The sequence below is a fragment of the Monodon monoceros genome, unplaced genomic scaffold, assembly GCF_005190385.1.
Source record: "Monodon monoceros isolate NGI ecotype Baffin Bay Population unplaced genomic scaffold, NGI_Narwhal_1 Super_Scaffold_8, whole genome shotgun sequence".
Classification (NCBI taxonomy): domain Eukaryota; kingdom Metazoa; phylum Chordata; class Mammalia; order Artiodactyla; family Monodontidae; genus Monodon; species Monodon monoceros.
Window position 1 is genome coordinate 50,029,142 of NW_021703785.1, and position 24,270 is coordinate 50,053,411.

Here is a 24,270-nt window from a genome sequence, read left to right on the forward strand (position 1 = left end):
TTTTTTTTTTTTGCGGTACGCAGGCCTCTCACTGTTGTGGCCTCTCCTGTTGCGGAGCACAGGCTCCGGACGCGCAGGCCCAGCGGCCATGGCTCACGGGCCCAGCCACTCCGCGGCATGTGGGATCCTCCCGGACTGGGGCACGAACCCGTGTCCCCTGCATCGGCAGGCGGACTCTCAACCACTGCACCACCAGGGAAGCCCGCAACATGCATATTTGAAGGTGAGAAAGAAAACAGGATTCTCAAAAGGCAAAGAAATAGCCCTTTTAAACCATAGATTTTACAGAATCTCTAATTTCAGGAATATTTTCCCAAGCAAAATGCACCCTTTTATCCAACCACATAAATGATTCAAGACGCCTGCAAACGTACGAAAAGCAAATTACTATTTTTCCCTTTTAGTGTCATCACTAAACAAGACTCAGTAACCCAGAGAAAGATTTTCAGTATTTTAACATTGTCTCCCTCTGCTGCATAAAAAAGATTCAAAAATTTCATCATTTCCATTAAGATATAATTAAGTACAATTCTTCCCATTTGTTTCCCATAAAACACAGCTTAAAAACTGGTAGTTTAACAAAGTAATATATATTACTTCGGGTTAGGACAATAAAAATAATCATCCTCCCGAATATATCCTACAAATATAAATTCTTTAGTCCAGACAGAAAAACCTATGAAAAGAAGCAACTGCTTTACAGAAGGATAAGTATTTTTCCTGGGCCACACTGAACAATTTAGTAACTTGTGAACTTGGGGAAGGCATTTTAAGTCCATGAACCTCAATTTCTTTTCACCTGTAAAACTAAGAAGGAAAATACTTACTACACCCTGCCAACTTCATAAGGCCAACATCAGAATCCAATATAAATTCATTCTCTGAACAATTACTGACCACTCACTCACTACACACAGTGCCATATGGCTAAGGATGCCAAATTTAGCAAATGAAACATACTTATATTTAAAAATTATTCAGTTTGCCAGCCTGCCAAGCTGAGATGTCAGATCAGCCATTTCTCAATAGTCACTGATGTGAAGTGCCAGGTGTGAGGCCTGTGCATGAAGCACCCTGTGAACAAGTGAAACTAGAGGAAGCACAAAGGAAAAGAAAAAAAAAAGACAAGAATTGTGTCTTGCGAATTCCTCTTGCAAGAACACCATAATCACAACTAACTGCTGAACAGTCATCGACAGGAAGACACTGGAACTCAGCAAAAAAGACACCCCACATCCAAAGACAAAGGAGAAGCCACAATGAGATGGTAGGAGGGGCACAATCATAATAAAATCAAATCCCATAACCACTGGGTGGGTGACTCACAAACTGGAGAACACTTATACCATGGAAGTCCACCCACTGGAGTGAAGGTTCTGAGCCCCATGTCAGGCTTCCCAACCTGGAGGTCCAGCAACGGGAGGAGGAATTCCTAGAGAATCAGACTTTGAAGGTTAGTGGGAATTGATTGCAGGACTTTGACAGGACTGGGGGAAACACAGACTCCACTCTTGGAGGGCACACACAAAGTAGTGTGCCCACCAAGACCCAGGTGGAAGGAGCAGTGACCCCATAGGAGACTGAACCAGACCTACCTGCTAGTATTGCAGGGACTCCGGCAGAAGCAGGGGGAAGACGTGGCTACCACAGGGACAAGGACACTCACAGCAGAAGTTCTGGGAAGTACTCCTTGGTGAACCCTCCTGGAGTCTGCCATTAGCTCCACCAAAGAGCCAGGTATGCTCCAGTGCTGGGTCACCTCAGGTCAAACAACCAACAGGGAGGAACCCAGCTCCACCCATCAGCAGACAAGTGGATTAAAGTTTTACTGAGCTCTGCCCACCAAAGTAACACCCAGCTCTACCCACCGCCAGTCCCTCCCATCAGGAAGCTTGCAAAAGCCTCTTAGATAGCCTCATCCACCACAGGGCAGACAGCAGAAGCAAAAAGAACTACAATCCTGCAGCCTGTGGAATGAAAACCATAATCACAGAAAGACAGACAAAATAAACAGGCAGAGGACTATGTACCAGATGAAGGAACAAAATAAAACCCCAGAAAAACAAATGAAGTGGAGATAGGCAACCTTCCAGAAAAAGAAGTCAGAATCATGATAGTGAAGATGATCCAGGACCTCGGAAAAAGAATGGAGGCAAAAATTGAGAAGATGCAAGAAATGTTTAACGAAGACCCCAAAGAGTTAAAGAACAAACACCTAGAAGAATTAAAGAACACACAAACAGAGACGAACAATACAATAACTGAAATGAAAAATACACTAGAAGGAACCGATAGCAGAATAACTGAGGCAGAAGAACGGATAAGTGACCTGGAAGACAGAATGGTGGAATTCACTGCTGCTGAACAGAATAAAGAAAAAAGAATGAAAAGAAATGAAGACAGCCTAAGAGACCTCTGGGACAACATTAAATGCACCAACATTGACATTATAGGGGTCTCAGAAGGAGAAGAGAGAGAGAAAGGACCCAAGAAAATATTTGAAGAGATTATAGTTGAAAACTTCCCTAACATAGGAAAGGAAATAGCCACCCAAGTCCAGGAAGCTCAGAGAGTCCCAGGCAGGATAAACCCAAGGAGAAACAGGTTGAGACATATAGTAGTCAAAATGACAAAAATTAAAGACAAAGAAAAATTATTAAAAGCAACAAGGGAAAAACGACCAATACAAGGGAGCTCCCATAACGTTAACACCTGATTTCTCAGCAGAAAATCTACAAGCCAGAAGGAAGTGGAACAATATATTTAAAGTGATGAAAGGGAAGAACCTACAACCAAGATTACTCTACCCAGAAAGGATCTCATTCAGATTTGACAGAGAAATCAAAAGCTTTACAGACAAGGAGAAGCTAAGAGAATCCAGCACCACCAAACCAGCTCTACAACAAATGCTAAAGGAACTTCTCTAAGTGGGAAACACAAGAGAAGAAAATAACCTACAAAAACAAACTGAAAGCAATTAAAAACATGGTAACAGGAACATACATATCGATAATTACCTTCAACGTGAATGGATTAAATTCTCCAACCAAAAGACACAGGTCTGCTGAAAGGATACAAACACAAGACCCACATACATGCTGTCTAAAAGAGATCCACTTCAGACCTAGGGACACATACAGACTGAAAGTGAAAGGATGGAAATAGATATTCCATGCAAATGGAAATCAAAAGAAAGCTGGAGCAGCAATACTCATATCAGATAAAATAGACTTTAAAATAAAGAATGTTACAAGAGACAAGAAAGGACACTACCTAATGATTAAGGGATTAATCCAAAAAGAAGATATAACAATTACAAATATATGTGTACCCAACAAAGGAGCAACTCAATACATAAGACAAATGCTAACAGCTATAAAACAGAAAATTGACAGTAAGACAATACTAGTGGGGGAACTTAACATCTCACTTACACCAATGGACAGATAATCCACACAGAAAATTAATAAGGAAACAAAAGCTTTAAGTGACACAACAGGCCAGACAGATTTAATTGATGTTTATAGGACACTGCATCCGAGAACAGAAGATTACACTTTCTTCTCAAGTGTGCATGGAACATTCTCCAGGATGGACCACATCCTGGGTCACAAATCAAGCCTCGGTAAATTTAAGAAAACTGAAATCATATCAAGCATCTTTTCTGACCACGATGCTATGAGATTTGAAATCAATTACAGGGGAAAAAAGGTAAAAAACACAAACACATGGGATGTGGCAAAAGCAATTCTAAGAGGGACGTTTATAGCAGTACAATCCTACCTCCAGAAACAAGAAAAATCTCAAATAAACAATCTAAACTTACACCTAAAGGAACTAGAGAAAGAAGAACAAACAAAACCCAAAGTTGGTAGAAGCAAAAAATCATAAAGATCAGAGCAGAAATAAATGAAATAGAAACAAAGAAAACAACAGTAAAGATCAATAATACTAAAAGCTGGTTCTTTGAGGAGATAAACAAAATTGAGAAACCTTTAGCCAGACTCATCAAGAAAAAGAGGGAGAGGACTCAAATCAATAAAAATTAGAAATGAAAAAGTTGTTACAATGGACATCACAGAAATACAAAGCATCATAAGAGACTACTACAAGCAACTCTGTCAATAAAGTAGACAACTTGGAAGAAATGGACAAATTCTTAGAAAGGTATAACTTTCCAAGACTGAACCAGGAAGAAATAGAAAATATGAACAGACCAATCACAAGTAATGAAATTGAAACTGTGATTAAAAATCTTCCAATAAACAGAAGTCCAGGACCAGATGGCTTCACAGGTGAATTCTATCAAACATTTAGAGAAGAGCTAACACCCATCCTTCTCACACTCTTCCAAAAAGTTGCAGAGGAAGGAACACTCCCAAACTCATTCTTTGAGGCCACCATCACCCTGATACCAAAACCAGACAGAGATACTACAAAACAAGAAAATTTCAGACCAGTACCAGTGATAAATATAAATGCAAAAATCCTCAGCAAAATACTAGCAAACAGAATCTAACAACACATTTAAAGGATCATAGACCATGATCAAGTGGGACTTATGCCACAGATGCAAGGGTTCTTCAGTATAGGCAAATTAATACACCATATTAACAAACTGAAGAATGAAAACCACATGATCATCTCAATAGATGCAGAAAAAGCTTCTGACAAAATTCAACACCCATTTATGATAAAAACTCTCCCGCAAGTGGGCATAGAGGGAACCTACCTCAACATAATAAAGGCCATATATGACAAACACACAGCAAACATCATTCTCAATGGTGAAAAACTGAAAGCATTTGCTCTAAGATCAGGAACAAGGCAAGGATGTTCCCTCTTGCCACTATTACTCAACATAGTTTTGGAAGTCCTAGCCACGGCAATCAGAGAAGAAAAAGAAATAAAAGGAATACAAATCAGAAAAGAAAAAGTAAAACTGTCAGTGTTTGCAAATTACACGATACTATACATAGAGAATCCTAAAGATGCCACCAGAAAACTACTAGAGCTAATCAATGAATTTGGTAAAGTAGCAGGATACAAAATTAATGCACAGAAATCTCTTGCATTCCTATACACTAACAACGAAAGATCAGAAAGAAATTAAGGAAACAATCCCATTCACCATTGCCACAAAATAGAGTAAAATACCTAGGAATAAACCTACCTAAGGAGGTAAAAGACCATACTGAGAAAACTATAAGACACTGATGAAAGAAATCAAAGATGACAAAAACAGATCGAGAGATATACCATGTTCTTGGATTGGAAGAATCAATATTGTGAAAATGACTATACTACCCAAAGCAATCTATGGATTCAATGCAATCTCTATCAAATTAGCAATGGCAGTTTTTACAGAACTAGAGCAAAAAATCTTAAAATTTGTATGGAGACACAAAAGACCCCAAATAGCCAAAGCAATCTTGATGGAAAAAAAAAGAGCTGGAGTAATCAGGCTTCCTGACTTCAGACTATACTACAAAGCTACAGTAATCAAGACAATATGGTAGTGGCACAGAAACAGAAATATAGATCAATGGAACAGGAAAGAAAGCCCAGAGATAAACCCACACACCTATGGTCAACTAATCTATGACAAAGGAGGCAAGGATATACAATGGAGAAAAGACAGTCTCTTCAATAAGTGGTGCTGGGAAAACTGGACAGCTACATGTACAAGAATGAAATTAGAACATTCCCTAACACCATACACAAAAATAAACTCAAAATAGATTAAAGACCTAAATGTAAGACCAGACACTATAAAACTCTTAGAGGAAAACATAGGAAAAACACTCTTTCACATAAATCACAGCAAGATCTTTTTTGACCCACATCCTGGAGTAATGGAAATAAAAACAAAATAAACAAATGGGACCTAACGAAACTTCAAAGCTTTTGCACAGCAAATGAAACCATAAATAAGACCAAAAGACAACCCTCAGAATGAGAGAATATATTTGCAAACAAATCAACGGACAAAGGATTAATCTCTACAATATATAAACAGCTCATGAGCTCAATATTAAAAAAACAAACCCACTCAAAAAATGGGCAGAAGGGCTTCCCTGCTGGTGCAGTGATTAAGAATCCGCCTGCCAATGCAGGGGACGTGGCTTCCAGCCCTGGTCTGGGAAGATCCCACATGCCACAGAGCAACTAAGCCTATGTGCCGCACAACTACTGAAGCCTGTGCGCCTAGAGCCCATGCTCCGCAACTAGAGAAGCCACCACAACGAGAAGTGCACGCACTGCAACGAAAAGTAGCCCCCCCTCGCCACAACCAGAAAAAGCCTGCACGCAGCAACAAAGACCCAATGCAGCCAAAAATAAATAAATTAAATTAAATTTATATATTGAAAAAAAAGGGCAAAAGACCTAAATAGACATTTCTCCAAAGAAGACATACAGACATACAGATGGCCAAGAGGCACATGAAAAGATGCTCAACATCACTAATTAATAGAGAAATGCAAATCAAAACTACAATGAAGTATCACTTCACACTGGTCAGAATGAATGGGCATCATCAGAAAATCTACAAACAACAAATGCTAGAGAGGGTGTGGAGAAAAGGGAACCCTCTTGCACTGCTGGTGGGAATATAAATTGATACAGCCACTACGGAGTTTCCTTAAGAAACTAAAAACAGAACTACCATACGAGCCAGCAATCCCACTACTGGGCATATACCCTGAGAAAACCATAATTCAAAAAGACATATGTACCACAATGTTCACTGCAGCACTATTTACAATAGCCAGGACATGGCAACCTAAGTGTCCATCAACAAATGAATGGATAAAAAAGATGTGGCACATATGTACACTGGAATATTACTCAGCCATAAAAAGAAACGAAATTGAGTTATTTGTAGTGAGATGGATGGACCTAGAGTCTGTCATACGCAGTGAAGTCAGAAAGAGAAAAACAAATACCGTAGGCTAACACATACATATGGAATCTTAAAAAAAAAAAATTGTTCTTAAGAACCTAGGGGCAGGACAGAAATAAAGACACAGACATAGAGAATGAACTTGAGGACACGGGGAGGGGTAAGGGTAAGCTGGGATGAAGTGAGAGAGTAGCATTGACATATATACACTACCAAATGTAAAACAGCTAGTGGGAAGCAGCCACATAGCACAGTGAGATCAGCTTGGTGCTCTGTGACCACCTATAGGGGTGGGATAGAGAGGGTGGGAGGGAGACGCAAGAGGGAGGGGATATGGGGATATATGTATACTTATAGCTGATTCACTTTGTTATACAGCAGAAACTAACACAACATTATAAAGCAATTATACTCCAATAAAGATGTTAAAAAATAAATAAATTTAAAAAAATAAATAAATAAACTGTGGTACGTCAAAAATGAAAAGACACATGCACCCCAATGTTCACTGCAGCACTATTTACAACAACAGCCAGGTCATGGAAGCAACCTAAATGCTCACCGACAGATGAATGGATAAAGAAGATGTGGTACATATATACGATGGAATACTAGCCATAAAAAGGAACGAAACTGGGTCATTTGTAGAGATGTGGATGGACCTAGAAACTGCCATACAGAGTGAAGTCAGAAAGAGAAAAACAAATATTGTATATTAACGCATATGTGTGGAATCTAGAAAAATGGTACAGATGAACTGGTTTGCAAGGCAGAAATTGAGACACAGATGTAGAGAGCAAACGTATGGACACCAAGGGGGGAAAGCGGACACCAATGGGGGAAAGCGGGGGTGGGGTGGTGGTGGGATGAACTGGGAGATTGGGATTGACACATACACAGTGATGTGTATAAAACAGATGATAAGAACCTGCTGTATAAATAATAAATAAATAAAATAAAATTCAGAAAAATAAAAACAGAGAGTTAACTGGGCATTCTATACTGTATCTGGTAACCCTACATGAAGCACATACATAGACACAAATATGACACCTTCTTATCTTCAGAAGACTTACTAAGAGTAAGGGAAATAGGGCTTCCCTGGTGGCACAGTGGTTGAGAGTCCTCCTGCCAATGCAGGGGACACGGGTTCGTGCCCCGGTCCGGGAAGATCCCACATGCCACGCAACGGCTGGGCCTGTGAGCCATGGTCGCTGAGCCTGCGCTCCGCAACGGGAGGGGCCACAACAGTGAGAAGCCCGCGTACCGCAAAAAAAAAAAAAAAAAAAGAGTAAGGGAAATAAATGTGTACATATAAACAAACTAGTATACAGGAAAGGAAAGGAGTTATGTAGCATTTAAAGAAAGGAGCAAGGGGCAAAAAGAGTAAACTGGGAACACAGTAAGAGGGGCTGGGGAATGGTTAGAATCAATAAGCACTCACAAGATTCAAAGGAGAATAAAGAGTAAGACAGGACACTGCTTAGTTAAATCCTCAATTGTAGCCACACATACTTGTGTACTCACCAACCACACTATTCCATTATACAAGGTGGCTCAGTAACACAGGTTTTTAAGTTATTTGCCATCTATCACACAAATCAATTTACATTTAAATTACTTCAAAAAAACATGCATTAACAACCTCTCAATAGAAAGATGTACAAAAATGCCAAACTCCTAATTTTCTGACCTATCTCCCTCTCAAATCTAGTTATAGTTTTGTGCTTATTGTACCCAATATTTTCTTATTAAATTCTACCCAATGTGGATGGGGCCAGTAAGATGAAAATCTTCACAGTATGTCACCCTTTTTCTCACTTTCTATTGTCCAAGCAACTGTTTCCTATCTCTGCCTCTTAAGTAAACAGCTTTGTACTTTGTACATTTCAAATAGATAAGTGAGCAGATCATTTTTAACTAGATGCAAAAACTACTGCTTCTTTACTTCTTTACTTCCTGCTCCAACCCTCTTCAAGTGTCCCCTTCTTCCTGCAGGCCCAGTTACCATTCTTCATGACACAGGCCAACCCTGATTCTATTCTATGATAGGAAAATTCACACAACTAAACTCAAAAGTTAAATAACACACTGTGTTGCATGCAGGACATATGCATAAAAAAGGTGTAGTAATGGAATTTATATCATTCTTTCTCATTAACTCATCATATACCTTCATACAATCTTACAGATGAAAGGATTTCAGAGTTCACAGTCCATATCCCTCTCATTTTTATAGATGCTGAAAATCTTGTCCTATGTGTGACTACTCTAAGTTAACAGGGCAAGCAAAGAACCAGTCAGATTTTTTGATTTTCAGCTTAGTATTATTCCTGCTAAATTATACTTCTACCTACTCGTACTACATCTTTTAACTGGTAGCTGATATATACCATGAATTTTAATTCTATTGCATATTTTTACTTCTTTTTGAAAATATAAAGGAATCTAAAAATTATGGTTACTCAAACAGCAATTTAAATTATTCATTAATCCTTCATAACAAAGTAACCTAAAAGTCAGCTTAACTAAAAAACAAGAAAGCAGATTCATCTTTATAGTAGTCTGTATTTTTAACTGCATAAGAAAGTGTGAGAGAAGTATTTGTATATCACAACAGACCAAAATGACAAGTTCAAGACATGAGACACTGTCAGTATCAAATCTTAAAAAAATGCTGATCACTGTATCTTTTATGAAAACCTCTTTATTGAGAAGTATTATACCTATCTTAATAAGCATATAAACACTTCTGAGGTTAGATTTTTACAATCCATTTTCCTAGAATTTGGGAAGGTGGAAAAATTACTCAAAAATTATTGTTTGTATTTAATTTAAAGATATGTGGCTGGAAGGATCTATAAGCTCACAATCACAGATTACCACTGACAACCCTTTTCAATTATCTTACCTTTGTTGAAAGTACTTTAAATGTGCTCTGTTCTGGTATTATAGGATGAAGAAGTCTCAGCTTCAAATTATAATCCTCTCCAGAAGGAAGTTTCACCAATGCGGACAACTAATGATCACAAAATTAGTAGTACATTTTATAAATTTATTTAAAGAAGGGTAAAGTACTTAAACTGACTACAATTACAGAACTTCAGTACTGCTGCAGATTATTTTCAAAACTTTCTATGGAATATCAGACTTAAGAATCTCAAAATAATCTTTTAAAAATCTGGTATCCTTCGCATGAATTCTCATATACATAATTAAGTAGCAGAACAGAGTATGTTTCATAACACATACTGAACATTTAAATCTCAAGGAAACTCAATCTACAAGAACAAAATAATACAGTACGTAACAAAGAAATATTCATGTGCAAAACATCTAGTTCTACCATGAACTCTCTTAAATATCTATCACAAGGTTTTCTACTAAATGCTAAGAAACCAAGTTATTGAAAGTTATACTCATTTAATATGGTTAGTAAATTCTAAAATATATAAGTCACAAAAATTAAGTGGATCTTTTTGATGAAGTATACCACACATATGTGTAACCAAAGCACGTATCTTACTAATGTCTTTTATATTTGTCAACCAAATTCTGCTTTGAATTCCAAATCTAAAGAAAGAGAAAACAATGCACACCTAGCTATAACCTACAGTATACATACTCATCTCAAAACTTAAAATGATTCAAATGGAAAAGCAATGCTTCAGATTTTCATCAGCATTTTCCACATTACCTCAGGAAAAAATGATATATATCTAACAGACTGCTATAGATTACTCTGCAATATATATTTATATTTACAAATAAACGTATTTAACCTCAACCAAAAATAATTCAAAAACTATAATAACCTCTTTTTCTGAAAATTCCACATTTACATCATTCTTCTGAACATTCTTGATCATAAGTGTAATGATTACTTGAGATTCTGTTTGATACCAGTCATACCTATAAAAAAGAAAAAGGAAACTTAAAAGAGAACTTAAATTTTCTTAAAGTTGTTGCTTGTTTTGTCAAGATAAAAACTGTATATAATCTGATGAACAACAAGAGCGCCACCTTGAGGAACAAAATAGCAAAGCACCTGCTGATTCACAGAAACAATTTTATGTAACTAATTTCATATGACCTGTACTAAGGGAAGAGAAAAGTAAGGTTGATGATGTCCAAAACCCCTCCAGTGGATTTAATAAATACTTACATAATTTTCTAGGTTCTAACATATCTCTAATACTGTTGTGCTTAAGCTAATTGGTTATTTTTGGCCACACCACACAGCATGAGGCCACATGCACAGCTAGTTTTAAAGATAAAATTTATTCTAACAGGTAACAATTCTAATACACCAACAGTTTTATCCTCTCATTTCAACCTAATACTAAGAAGTAAACACTTCCATCCCTATTTTACAGATAAAAAAAAAAGTAAGCTCAGAAGGGTGAGGCAACTGGCACATCAGTAGCAGGTGTTACACTGGATCCAGGTCAACCTGACCCCGCACTCCAGGATCTCTTTACTGAAGCTGAGGGCAAACAGCCCTGAGCAGAGGGAACAGAAGCAAATGAGCTAAAATTAAAATAATTTAACTCATTCTGCCAGGCACAATATTAAATATAGTACCTTCCTCCAATCTCAAAGTATGTGGAAAGATTAGTGTGCCTAGAGATTCTAATTATGTGTATCTTTCCCACTGAAAGCTCTAAAAATATATCATCACTTTCAAATTAGAGTGGATTATAAACTCCATGAGAGCAGAGCTATTTATCTATCCTGCCACTATCACATTCCCAGGACTAAGCACAGTACCCTGATACATGGTATATTTATTACATCAATGTGGGATTATTTTATACTCCAAACGCTCCAATTATTAAGTTTATGTACCCTACCCCTGCTCCTGTCACTAAAGTTCCTTGTTTACTAGGTACCTGGAGAGTCATCCTGTATCTCCCCAGAAAGAACATGAGTAAATTGTTTTAACATTTTCAAGCCATTTCACGTCAAAAGCACTGGACCTTTAAAAGACTCACAGTTTTCCTTTGAAATTCAGTTAGGATGCAAAGCTCGAGATTAATGCCTTGTGTTTCTTTCTGTTACACTAAGAATACAAGCTGTACACACAGCTAATGAACAACTAAAAATAACTCAAATCCTTGCTAAATACTTATTCATGATTGTAACTGCTGCCCTCAGCAAGTGACTTTCAACTCATGCAAAATTATTCTATGAAAAATTTACTCCACATATAAAAGGCAGGTAGAGTTACAATTCTATCAAGTCTACTAACTTATTTACCTAGGTAACAGCAATAACTTAAATGGAAGAGACTCTCTTTAATACATGGAAAGGTGACATAATGTGGAATCAGGTGAAGTAAGTTTTAATTGGCAATTGATTTGATTTTAACCTTAACATAAACACTAATTCAAATCAGTTAACAGTCTTACAATTAGTTTTTCAAGGCTTTAATATGATTTCTTTTATAAACTAAGAAATACTTACATCACAGGTAAGGACTTGCTTACTATTAAACAACAGGGTTTTTTCCCTTTAGGCATACTTATCGCGCATCATGAAAAACAAACACTTACTTGATTTTTGACTGATAAGTCCTCTGGGATGCAGACTGATTTTGACAAGTTCAAAGAGAAAGATTTTTACAAGTTAGTTTAGTAACTGCATATTAAAAATGCATGTATTATTAATTTACCCAGTGTTATAGTTTGATATGGAATACTTTGATATGGAATAACTACATGAAAACTTCTTACAGAGCATGGTATCCATAACTGTTAAATAATACTCATCTTCACAGGAATTAGAATACTCAGTTGTTGTTTTTTAATTTTATTTTTTTTAACATCTTTATTGGAGTATAATTGCTTTACAATGATGTTAGCTTCTGCTTTATAACAAAGTGAATCAGTTATACATATACATATGTCCCCATATCTCTTCCCTCTTGCGTCTCCCTCCCTCCCACCCTCCCTATCCCACCACTCTAGGTGGTCACAAAGCACCGAGCTGATCTCCCTGTTACTCAGCATTTTTAAAATTTTATGAGTTTCAGTTACAAAAAACCGTTTTTCTTCTAAATTAAAAGAAGGATAAAAAACAGAAAAATTTCTGAAGATTAAGTTTGGAAAAGGTTACATATAAAATGTCCAGTTCCAAGATTCAGTAACTCTCTAAGCTGAAAATAACAATAACATTTAAAAAAACATTTTTAAGACTATAGTATAACCTTCAGGCTTAACAATGGCATCAAACTGCTCTGGAAAAACATATGAAGCACTATATCCTTGGTGCCTTCCTGATATTGTCTTACACCATTTATGGCTGGCCTCTCTGCTACAAACATTCTACACTGACCACTGAGAAACAAAGTGACTCTTAACCAATCCAAACTTTTCTAAACTACGTGTGCCAGTTCAGACTGTAAATCTAAAGAACTTGTCCTGGGTCAATGGTGGCCTCCAAGTTGTCCCTAAGTAAGAAGGGAAGAGACAGCGTTTGGAGGAAGAAAATTAGTAAAACTGCCCTACAGAGATATGTAACTGACAGAAAGCTCATTCCGAGTCCAGCCTCAGATATACTTAGTAATAATATAATTAAGTAAAAACACAAAGGATAGGGGCTTCCCTGGTGGCACAGTGGTTGAGAGTCCGCCTGCAAATGCAGGGGACACGGGTTCGTGCCCCGGTCCAGGAAGATCCCACATGCCGCGGAGCGGCTGGGCCCGTGAGCCACAACTACTCAGCCTGCGCGTCTGAAGCCTGTGCTCCACAATGCGAGAGGCCGCGACAGCGAGAGGCCTGTGCACCGTGATGAAGTGGCCCCCGCTCGCCGCAACTGGAGAAAGCCCTCGCACAGAAACGAAGACCCAACACAGCCAAAAATAAAACACACACACACACACACACACACACACAAAGGATAAAACCTTTGGACTTACCACCTCAGGCTGTGATCCTATTAAAAACATAAAAAGGAAACATTTTCAGGTAACAGTACATGTATAGGCAAAATTACATATATGATTTCTACGGCACAAACAGTGATTAAGCAAACCAATTCTCCATGCATACCTAATAAGGGAAAGGGGTTTAACTGCATCCTGGAGTCACTTGAGACTCCTCAGTAATTTCTTACCAGTAATACCACTGCAAAACAAATCCATCCAAATTTCCCTTTCAATATATCGAATGAGGTAAAAAATCAAAATACCTTGGGAAAGCCCAACCTAAGAGAACATCCACTACTTAAATTATAAGTTATAAAGTTCAAAACAAACAAATGTCAAACATTTACTTCTTTTTAAACGGAAAGACCACGGGAAACCTGCACACTTACCATTCTGAGCTTCTTGACACCTTTTAATCCAGACAATGAAATCAGCATCTGTACCTAGAAAGAACAAACTGGCTGTAACATCACTCATCCGCACAACCTCACATATTCATTCAACAAATAATTACTGAATACCTATGTTCCAAACACTATTCTAGGCACTGTGGATGCAACAGTGAATCAGACAAAAATATCTGTCCTAACAGAGTTTATAGCTATCCTAATATTAAACCTATTAGTTACTTGTTCATCCTGAAGAATTCTGATTTTTAAAAAATCAATTTTATCTGCCTGCCAATGCAGGGGACACGGGTTCGATCCCTGGTCCAGGAAGATCCCACATGCCACGGAGCAACTAAGCCCGTGCACCACAACTACTGAGCCTGTGCTCTAGAGCCCGCGAGCCACAACTACTGAAGCCTGCTCCATGTCCCCTATGGGGCAAAACCATTCCCAGTTAGGAGCTACTGCTTTAGAGAATTGTGATAACACTCTATCATAAGATGAAGATAAAATGATAGTACACAATTAGGATTATGTACTGTAACTATCTATGAGATTACTTACAACCTTTTTGTACTCTGCAGAGTTTTCGATACTTGGCTTTTACAATTTCTATATATTATGCACAGATATCTATACTGCTGTGATAATTTTCATCTATTTCTCTCAAAAAGGTGATATTAGAAACTCACAATGCTCTCAAACCTCCATGTTTCTTCAATACCCTATCATACTTTACCCCAAACTTAACACTTCATTTCTCAATAAAAATTTTCATTGTAAGATTTCATTATCTCAGCCATCTGGATAATAACTTAAATAGACTTCTGAATGTGAGAGCAAATTATACTTTCACTTATCCATTAGAAAAAAAATAAAGCCAGACTAAGTACTTGGGAGCACACTAAGTGTTTATATAGTTTTCTGCTTCTGATGGTAGTTTATCTGTGATTTAAGTGCTAAAGAAAGGCCAATTTAATCAATTTTTAAGTAAATTCAAATTCTGCAATCAACACGAAATGTCATCGAGAAGAGAAAAAAGCTGGGTTTCTATAATTAACTTGAGATTACACTAACAAAATTCAGCTATGGTATTTAAGACACATAGGTATAATGGATTAGTGTACTAACATATAATTCTAATACTTACTATCTAATTTCTGTCCTTCTGTAAAAGCTTCTAGAGCAGCAGCATAGTTTTTTTCATGGTATTCACATATCCTGCATGAGAATATTAAAAACAAATACACACACATGAGATCATGAAAAACAGCCTTCTTTCTAAATAATAAAAAAAAAGAAACTATTTTCCCTACTATTAAAAGAAAGAATTTAAGTATATGTTAATAAGCCAGCCAAGAGATTTCCTAAAATACTCTACTATAATATCTAGTATAATTCCCATTAGAATCCAATTTTGGAACTCATTTCAGAAGGAATTTCTTGATTTTAATTGTATATACTTGCTTATTCCAAAATATAGTTATATTAAGGAATTAAAGACGTTTCTGATTCTTAAAGAATAAAGTCACACTTATCAACAGAAACAAACTGGGATATAAAGTACACAGATAACAGAGTCTTCATTAAATGTAGCCTGTCCAGCTTGGGTGAGGAACAGATGTTCTCTGGTCAATTAAATACAGTAAATCCCAAATGATGAAGCAAAAAGGGGATGTGAAATCCAAGAGTTTCATCTAGACTTTGCCTTCAACCATCACTATTTTAAACTATATATATATATATACACTAACTATACTACAATAAAAGTATAAAATATACCTAAAATTGAATCCTATCTCAGCTATAAAATGTATAAATACAGAATTTACTATTTACATAAAGCTTACAATTAATTCATTCAAGAAACTATAGTCCAGACCCAGCAAGAAGAGTAGTTACTGCATACCCCTTTCTCAGCAGAGCAATGGAACTATTTGGATTAAGTTCAAGAGATTTCTTTGCATCAGCAACAGCATCTGCATATGAAAAAAAAATGGGTTTTTTAGTCAGTTACTTATGGATCCTAACAAATACTACACACAAAATTTGAATTAGCCTCTGATTTTTAAGTTTTCAAGCTGGTGGAATGGACAAATGATTTTAAATTAGGAAAAGTTAATCCAAAATAAAATTACCCTCATACCTTCCTAATGACCTAATATTGAGCTTCCTTCTTAAAGCGCTTCAGGCAATGAATAAAGCTCTGTATCACAAAGTTCATCTAATTTTCTCATTAACATCATTTATGTAATCTGACTCAAGGTATTTAATTTCTCCCTACTCAGATTATCTATCCAGATAATTAAAATTACAGAATATAGAAATACATTCTTTTTATAAAAAATAAAACAAGGGAATTCATTTAAATACTTTGTAAAATAGTAAATTTGATGTTATTCTTTGTTAGCATATCCAGTAACCATGAATGAAATCTGTACAAATTCTACACCCACTGAAGAAAGAACGGACAACCATAAAATTTAAATGGGTGATGCTCAACATGTTTGTCACATTTTGGCTACTTTACCTTGTATGAAAGACCAAGTTAAAAATCCTGGAAGATAACCTTTATTTTATTTGATTCATTGTATCTTGGGCAAAATTTGTAAGTAACTTATAGAGTCAATATACTTTGTAAGAAAAGTTACCACGGTAATTCCCAAGAAGAATGTGACAATAAGCTCTTTGACAGTAATACTGTGCATCATCTGGTTTCTGCTCCAGAGCCTCAGTCAGCTCCTACAAATACAAACACGTTGAGTGTCAGTAAATGTTTTTTAAAAGCCATCGAATTCTAATTAAACACGATTTTTAATCAAATAACCTATTATCATAAAGTATTTGGAGGAAAGGTAACAGGGAAACAAGCTTGGAGCTTTTCTTTCCAAGAGGATCAATATCCCCCTTTCTCCTCCCTTCTCCCCTCAAAAGACCACAACTGAATGTAATATCTACCTAAAGCACTTAGCAGTTCCTGGCCTACAGCAGAACTCAATAAATGGTAATTATTATCACCTCATTTATTCTGGAGAGTTTAGTTCATATACATTGACCACCACTGATTTTCTCCTTCTAATTTGGAGAAGATTCAAAGATCATGTAGAGTTTGAGATGCCTAGAAAATGTGAAGCTGTCCAATAAAAACAAAAATAAAAAAAATTTTTAAAATGGAAGTTCAACCTAGAGCTCAGAGAGGTTAATGGAACCAATAAATACATAATCAAGTTTACCTGGCCCTCTCCTATCCTCTTATCAATGGCCTAAGAAATTACAGCATTCTGTCAAAAGCCCAGATACAATATCTCATAGATAGCTACTATCAGTTGATCAAGAATTAACAGAGCGATTAAAACTCTGCCAGTCTGGTCAGTCACAGTTCATAAGTGGTAGCTGGAACAATATTGATGCAAGAAGAGAGAGCACGATCAGTGAAGCCAAGGACAAATGCAGGCAAACAGGAAGGCTTTGATTCTCTACCCATTGCCCACACACCCTAGGGACTTGGTAGTTTTCTTAACAGGCAAAATTACTTCAATAGCCACACATGTGGCTTTGCTTGAACCTCGCAGTGTGATTCTCACAAAGCAATGTATACTATACTTGGTAATCGTAAACCTAAAACCCAACATACCTAAGATCTAAACCACTTTTTACTATCTTAACCCCTATCACCCTGATCCAAGCAGTAATGAAAATCAGATCTTGTTACTATGTCTCTGCTCAAAACTTTCCAACATCTTTCCAGCTGACTCACAGCAAAAGCCCAAGTCCTTCCAATGATCTGCAAGGCCCTCCTTGATATAACCTTCTGCTCTCCCTCTCATCTCACCTCTTAAAACTCTTCTCCTTGCGCCACCATTCTAGCCACAATGGCCTCCTTGCTGTTCTTCGAACATCTCAGGACCCTGAACCTGCTGCTCCCTCTCACTAGAATGCTCTTCCCCTACATGTGCACAGAAAATCCATTCCCTCACTTCCTAGTCAGTGACTGCGCCAGAGATAGGATTCAAATCCAGGTCTGTCTGACTCCAAATCAAATTTTAACCACTAAATATTGCCTCATGGTAAAATTTTACTCCAAGTTTCTTTCACACACCATCTAACATTTGTATTAATACAAGATTTTCTAGTACTTTGAAATTCTTAAGCTAAAAACACCATCTTCCACTAAGCTTTCAAACAATTTTGAAAACAGCTGATGGCTTCTTACATATCTACTCAAATATATCATAAAACCACATTTCCAGCCTCTCCTCACCAAGAAAATGTATATTATAGGTCAAAAAGGCTGTTACAGATTATAATAATATCTGGATCATCAATTCAAAAAGTATTTTTATTTTTTCCAGTAGTCAGGTTTTTCTGTTTGTTTTTCAAAAAGTATTTTTAAACACATATTATGGAATAAACATAGGCCAGACACTGGAGGTTCAAAGATGAATAAAATATTCCTTTTCTTTAGGAGTCAGGTATAAACTTCTGAATTTTGAACCAACTTGCAAGTGACCTTTAAAAACACAAACCAATTGTTGGTTAAGGAGAACCAGTTATGGTCATTCAGTTAAATAAACTAAGCAACTGACTTATTAGGCTATCAATAAAAAAAGTTACCAAAAAACCACTCAACACAAACTGAACATTATAACACACCAACTTGTAAGTCATGAATAAAACACAACAATAAATTTATTTTGAATAAGGAATATACCAGAAAAAGTGACGTTAAAATAATTACTTGTGGTTGTCTTAACTACATCTGACTTGTGGCAGTGTTTTCAGTGTTCTACTGTTTCTGTGACAACAGCTGCTGGCTGCTAGAATACAAAGGGACTAAAGAGGTATCTCAAAAGGCAAGGACTTCAGTGCCAACATTTGAATCACGGCAGCAAAGTGCTATTTAATCAGGCTTACACAAAACGTATCCAAAGATATAGTACTTCTCACAGAAAATGGGTTGTGTTATAGTTCACAAAAGTAAAGAAACCCATGAAGTGTAAAATATAATTACATTGAAATCTTTAACAAGATAATGATAAAGGAAGTACCCTGATAACACAGAACGAGAGGGGGAAAATTCCTTTTTAAGTCATTAAAATTGTTTAAGACTTGGATCTTAGAAAATTAATTTCCAAATCTTTATAGAGCTTTAGGCTCTCTTAAAATGCTATCCAAAAAGGTTACTTGTTGTTAAGATTATAAGCAAAAGCAGACTGCTCAGACTGACCTAACATTTAAAGGCCTTTAGCTCTGGATATCTCAGCCTGACTCCACTTGCCATTTTCTTCTAGTCACAGCTAAACCCCAATCATGGATAAACAAGAGGATCAAGCCTTCTCCATTCCTAAACTAGCAAGCACCCCTGGAGAAAAATCACATAACCATGTAGAACTGGTATACTTTATGCTAACCAGCTATGCCCTCAACAAAGCTATCTGTGGTCAACTACTTCAAAGTCAGCTCCCAAACAATTATATCATACACCCCAATCCTACCCACTCCTCCAGAGGATGACCTTGATGCCTTGAACCTGCGACTTGTCACTTCTAAACTCGATAACCTTGAGCAAGTTAATCTCTTTAGCCTCAGCGTCCTTGTAAATGCACCTCACAGTTGTTCCAAGAATTGTGGTAGGAGTCATTTAACACACCTGAGTGCCTACTACATCCCAAGCACTACGCTGAGAACACAGTGGTAAACAGATACACAAAACCCCTGCACTCTTGAAGCTTACATTGGGGCCCAATTCAGATAAGGTCGTCAGAGAAAACATCTTCCTTGAGAAGGTGACATTTCAGAGAAATCTAGAGTGATGAGCATTTCCAAGCAAAACAAGAGGTAGTCAATAGAGAGTATGTTCTAGGCAAAAGAACTGCCAAGTCCAAAGGCCCTGCACCAGGACTGAGCTCGACACATCTGAGTAGCAGAAAGCAAGCCAGCGTGGCTAGAACCTAGAGAAGAATCTATAAGATGTCTACCTCAAGGGCCTCACCCTTGTACCTTACATTACTTATCCTCATAATCACCCTTTCAAGTGGTCCTAGTTAATCCCATTTTACAGACAGGAAATCTGATCCAGAAAAGTGATAGCAGGAACTTTCTTGAAACCAGGATATGGACCCAAGCAGTCTGATTCCAGAGCCCATGCTCTTAAGCACTACTCACACTGGGCCTCAAAAGATTCTTATAATCCACATATATGTTTTCTCCCTCTACTGAATTGAGACTTCCTCTGCAAAGTTTTTTTTACTTCCCCAGTTAGCCTCTGCTATGCTCTTTACTGTACCTGATACACCACTCCACTGGAGTACTTGTATTTTAATGATCTGTTGACTTGCCTGTCTCTCTCCACTAGACTACAAACTCCCTCACTACAGTAGTTTCATCTTTAGCTCGCTGGCTCCCAGTACAGCATTTGCCACTAACGTTGTTTGTTTAATGAGTGAAAAATGTAATCAGCTTGATACACTTTCTCTTTATTCTTAATTGATGGTCTTACATAAAAATGTGACATTTTAACTGATGTAATATCAAGCGACCTTAATTTTAAAATAGCTACTGTTAAACCAACCCTTGGGAAAATCTAGAGGGAAACAGACTCTCACTTCTCATCAAGGTCCCGGCCCTACTCATTATTACCAATTACTTAGTAATTAACATTTGCCTGTTTATCTCTGTGAGAAGGTTATCTTAAGTTTTAAAAAGAACATTTTCTCTTAACACAAGCTGGTTCTTATCATGATCATTCTCCCCACCCCCAGTTTTTGATTCAGGTCTGTGGTAGGTCCTGAGAATCTGCATTTCTAACAAATTCCCAGGTGATGCTTCTGCAGAAGGTCTGGGGATCATGCTTTTGAAAGCCGCTATTCTACAGCACTAGACTAAGAATCAGGAAACGTGTCCTGAGGCCCCTATTCTGCCTCTAACTGGCCGCATACATCTCTATGACAGATCACTTGGACTTCTTTTGGTCTGTTTTCTTCTGTAAAATGCACGGGTAAGGAGTACTGGCCTACTGGAGTCATAAGTACTTTCAGAAAATCTGGGGTGGAGAATTCCCTGGCAGTCCGTGCTTCCACTGCAGGGGACACGGGTTTGATCCCTGTTTGGGGAACTAAGATCCCACATGCCTGCAGCGCAGCCAAAAAAAATAAAAAACAAAATCTGGGGTGGGGTCCAAGAATTTGCATTTCTCTGAGTTCCTAAGTGATGCTGATGCTACTGGTCCAAGAGCCACACTTTACGGACAAATGTACTAACGCTAATCACACACCTACACTATCCAATTTCACTCCTAGAAAGAAAAAAACAAATGCACTCCCAAAAGAAAGGACTGCATGTGTTCACCAAAATACATGTACAAGAAAATTCAGTGGTTTTATTCATACTAGCTAACAACTGGAAATATCCCAAATGTTCACTGTTAGAATAAACTGTGCTATATTAATACAGTGGAATACTACACAGCAGTGAAAAGCAAACAACTTATGGATGTATCTCCCATAATGATTAAAGCAAGACAGAGTATCTACACTCAGCTGAATACCTAGTGTATGATACTTTTTATATGAAGTCCAAGAAAAACTAACTGATGGTGACAGAGTACAGAACAGGTGGGTAAGAGGAATTATTGGCTGGGGAAAAACATGAGAAAGCCTTGAGAATGGAAGTATTCTATATCTTGATCTGGGTGGTATACATACATGTAAAACTTCAAGTTCATTAGTACAGACTTAATATTTGTGTTAGATATTCCACTTCAATAAATAATTTTAAAAGTAACTGAGATGTAACGTGACAAAGAATTCATTACATTAATATCCTTTAATAGCAACTATTATATAAACTAGATTTCCAAAGGAGGCATGGGGCCTAAGGGGACCATAACAAAGGTAGATTCTGAAAATTAACAGCTATCTAGCTGACATAAGGAATTATGGAGAAAAACTCTCAGTGCCTCTGGTAACATTACTCTAATAGTGATCCCAAAAGCATCACTAGGAAACATCACAGCACTACCGAGTAATTAACCACTTTATTTGAAGGTGTTTGTATCCCAGGCCCAAAAGCATAATGCAACCTAAAAGGCCCCAAAGGACCCACGCCCTGGTTTCCTCCCCACCTCATTTCTTACTCCACTTTCATCCCATTCTAACCAAATGGGCCTTCTTGCTGCTCCTTGCACAGCAGACTTCATTCCTACCTCAGCATCCTGACACTGACTCCTCTTCCTGCCTGAAATAATCTTTCCCCAGAGCTTCCAAGCTCACTCCCTCATGCCTCTTCTCAAATGTCATGACTCCTCTACTAACCACGGAACAAATTTCTTTTAGAAGTCATAGCTAGGAAAAAGGTTCTCTTGCCTCAAATTCCTAACCTTACATATGTTAAGCCATAAGAGCAAAACAAAGTTTCCTCTTTTTTATGCTTCAAAGCAAGAAACCCCTGGCTAAATTTTGTGACCCACTACATCATGTATTCTTAGTTTGGGCTCTCTTTATTACTTCAAATTATTATTTAGCTCTTGCTCTTTTGCTTTCCTTCACAGCGTTATAGTTTTTCACTTAACACAAACACAAAATGCCTTCCAAGTCAGTCAAATACATAAATAAGACTTTAATCCAGAGCAGACAGTGCCTTCCACACAGCTGCCCCCAAGAAATTGTTTTGAGGAATAAACAAATGAGTGGATAATGAACAGTGACTGGACATCTAGAAATTTTCGGGCACACACGGGAAAAGGTTTCTGTTCCAATAGTGTGAGTTCATACACGCACTCAGCACAAACCTGGTACACAGAAATGGCAAGGATGATTGTCAAACGAAAAACCGAATGAATAAACATCAAGCCTTAGATTTCACTTTTTGCTCTCAGTCACAAATGCCATTTAAAAAACAAACAAACCCTTTCAGACCAACTATGAATGTTACCTCTACCCCCAAAATGGAGAGCAAGTTTTACTAAGCAGCTCCAAGGATGCAGGAACGGACTAGGGATGGGAAGCGTAACCGGGCCGCTGCGGGACACAGAAGGGAGAGGCGGAGTCTGTCAACATCGGGGCTGAGACAGGAAAAGCAGCAGCCCCGACCCCAGGAAGACAGTGCTGGGAAGAGGCGGGGTGGGCCGGAACCCAACGCGGCTGCGTTCCCCAGAGCACAGTGAACCAGCTCTCTCACCTCCAACGCCGCCTGGGGGTCCTCGTCGATCAGAGCATCAGAGAAGCTCCGGAAAAACCTGCCAGAAAAACAACGACTTCAGCAGGGCTCTCTAAAGAAAGACGAAGGGGGATACAAATGATAGCAAAGAGAAGGAAAAACACGCACCTCTGGGCTGCTGCAGGTGCCGCAGCAGCCGCCGCAGCAGCCGTCGCAGCAGCCGCCGCCATCTCTAATAGTTACTGTTACCGCTGCTGGAGCTGCTCCTACCGAGGTTACCACCTCCGCCGCCGCCCAAGGGGGAAACTTCTGGAGAAACACCAACCGAGCTTCCGTCCTACGTAGCCAATGAGCAGCCACGTAGCGTGCCGCGAGGGGAGGGGAGGTGAAGCGCGGGCGCGGGTTGGGCTGGGACCTTGGAGGACCGACTCTCCTGGCCCACCCCGCCCCCACCCCCGGCCGGCGAGCAGCCTGTCAGGCCCCGCCCCCTGCAGCCATGGTTACGCAGGCGGCGGCGTAAACCAGTGCCAGCGCGCACCCACACAGCCGCAGAGCCTCAGTGGGTGGTAGGTCGAAAGGACGTTTGTGTCGTACTGTTATCGCTCAGGAACGTGTAGCGTTTGGGGTCGTTTGTATGTCTGTTAGTAATAATAACACAAGGCACATCGAGCTCCCTTTTCTCTGCAGCTCTCATCATGGCTCCCGGAGGCAGCTAAGCTTTTTGTGACCCGTGACGTTCTCGGCTACGTGTTCTTTTCCGGGAGCGAGTTCCGGATGGCGCGTCGATGCCGGGATCTTGGCGCTGGGAACCCTAAACGACTCGGACTCGCCGGAAGTCGCTCCGCCCTTGCAGAGGCTGGACTGGAGGAAACCTTTTGGTTCCGGAGCGGGTG

General features: G+C 38.4%; 1 protein-coding gene across 1 annotated transcript in view; it reads right to left on the minus strand.

The window, feature by feature from the left end:
- The window catches only part of SUGT1 (SGT1 homolog, MIS12 kinetochore complex assembly cochaperone), a 43,641-nt gene extending 19,900 nt beyond the window's left edge, over nucleotides 1-23,741 (minus strand). Inside the window, exons 1-10 of the mRNA XM_029210350.1 lie at nucleotides 23,546-23,741; nucleotides 23,399-23,456; nucleotides 16,873-16,963; nucleotides 16,131-16,200; nucleotides 15,372-15,442; nucleotides 14,222-14,275; nucleotides 13,824-13,840; nucleotides 12,460-12,494; nucleotides 10,720-10,816; nucleotides 9,816-9,923 (exon numbers count right to left, since the gene is read on the minus strand). Coding sequence (XP_029066183.1) covers nucleotides 9,816-9,923; nucleotides 10,720-10,816; nucleotides 12,460-12,494; nucleotides 13,824-13,840; nucleotides 14,222-14,275; nucleotides 15,372-15,442; nucleotides 16,131-16,200; nucleotides 16,873-16,963; nucleotides 23,399-23,456; nucleotides 23,546-23,607 — 663 coding nt within the window. The 5' untranslated portion in view covers nucleotides 23,608-23,741. The remainder of the gene's footprint in view (nucleotides 1-9,815; nucleotides 9,924-10,719; nucleotides 10,817-12,459; nucleotides 12,495-13,823; nucleotides 13,841-14,221; nucleotides 14,276-15,371; nucleotides 15,443-16,130; nucleotides 16,201-16,872; nucleotides 16,964-23,398; nucleotides 23,457-23,545) is intronic.
- Between the last annotated feature and the right edge of the window lie 529 nt (nucleotides 23,742-24,270).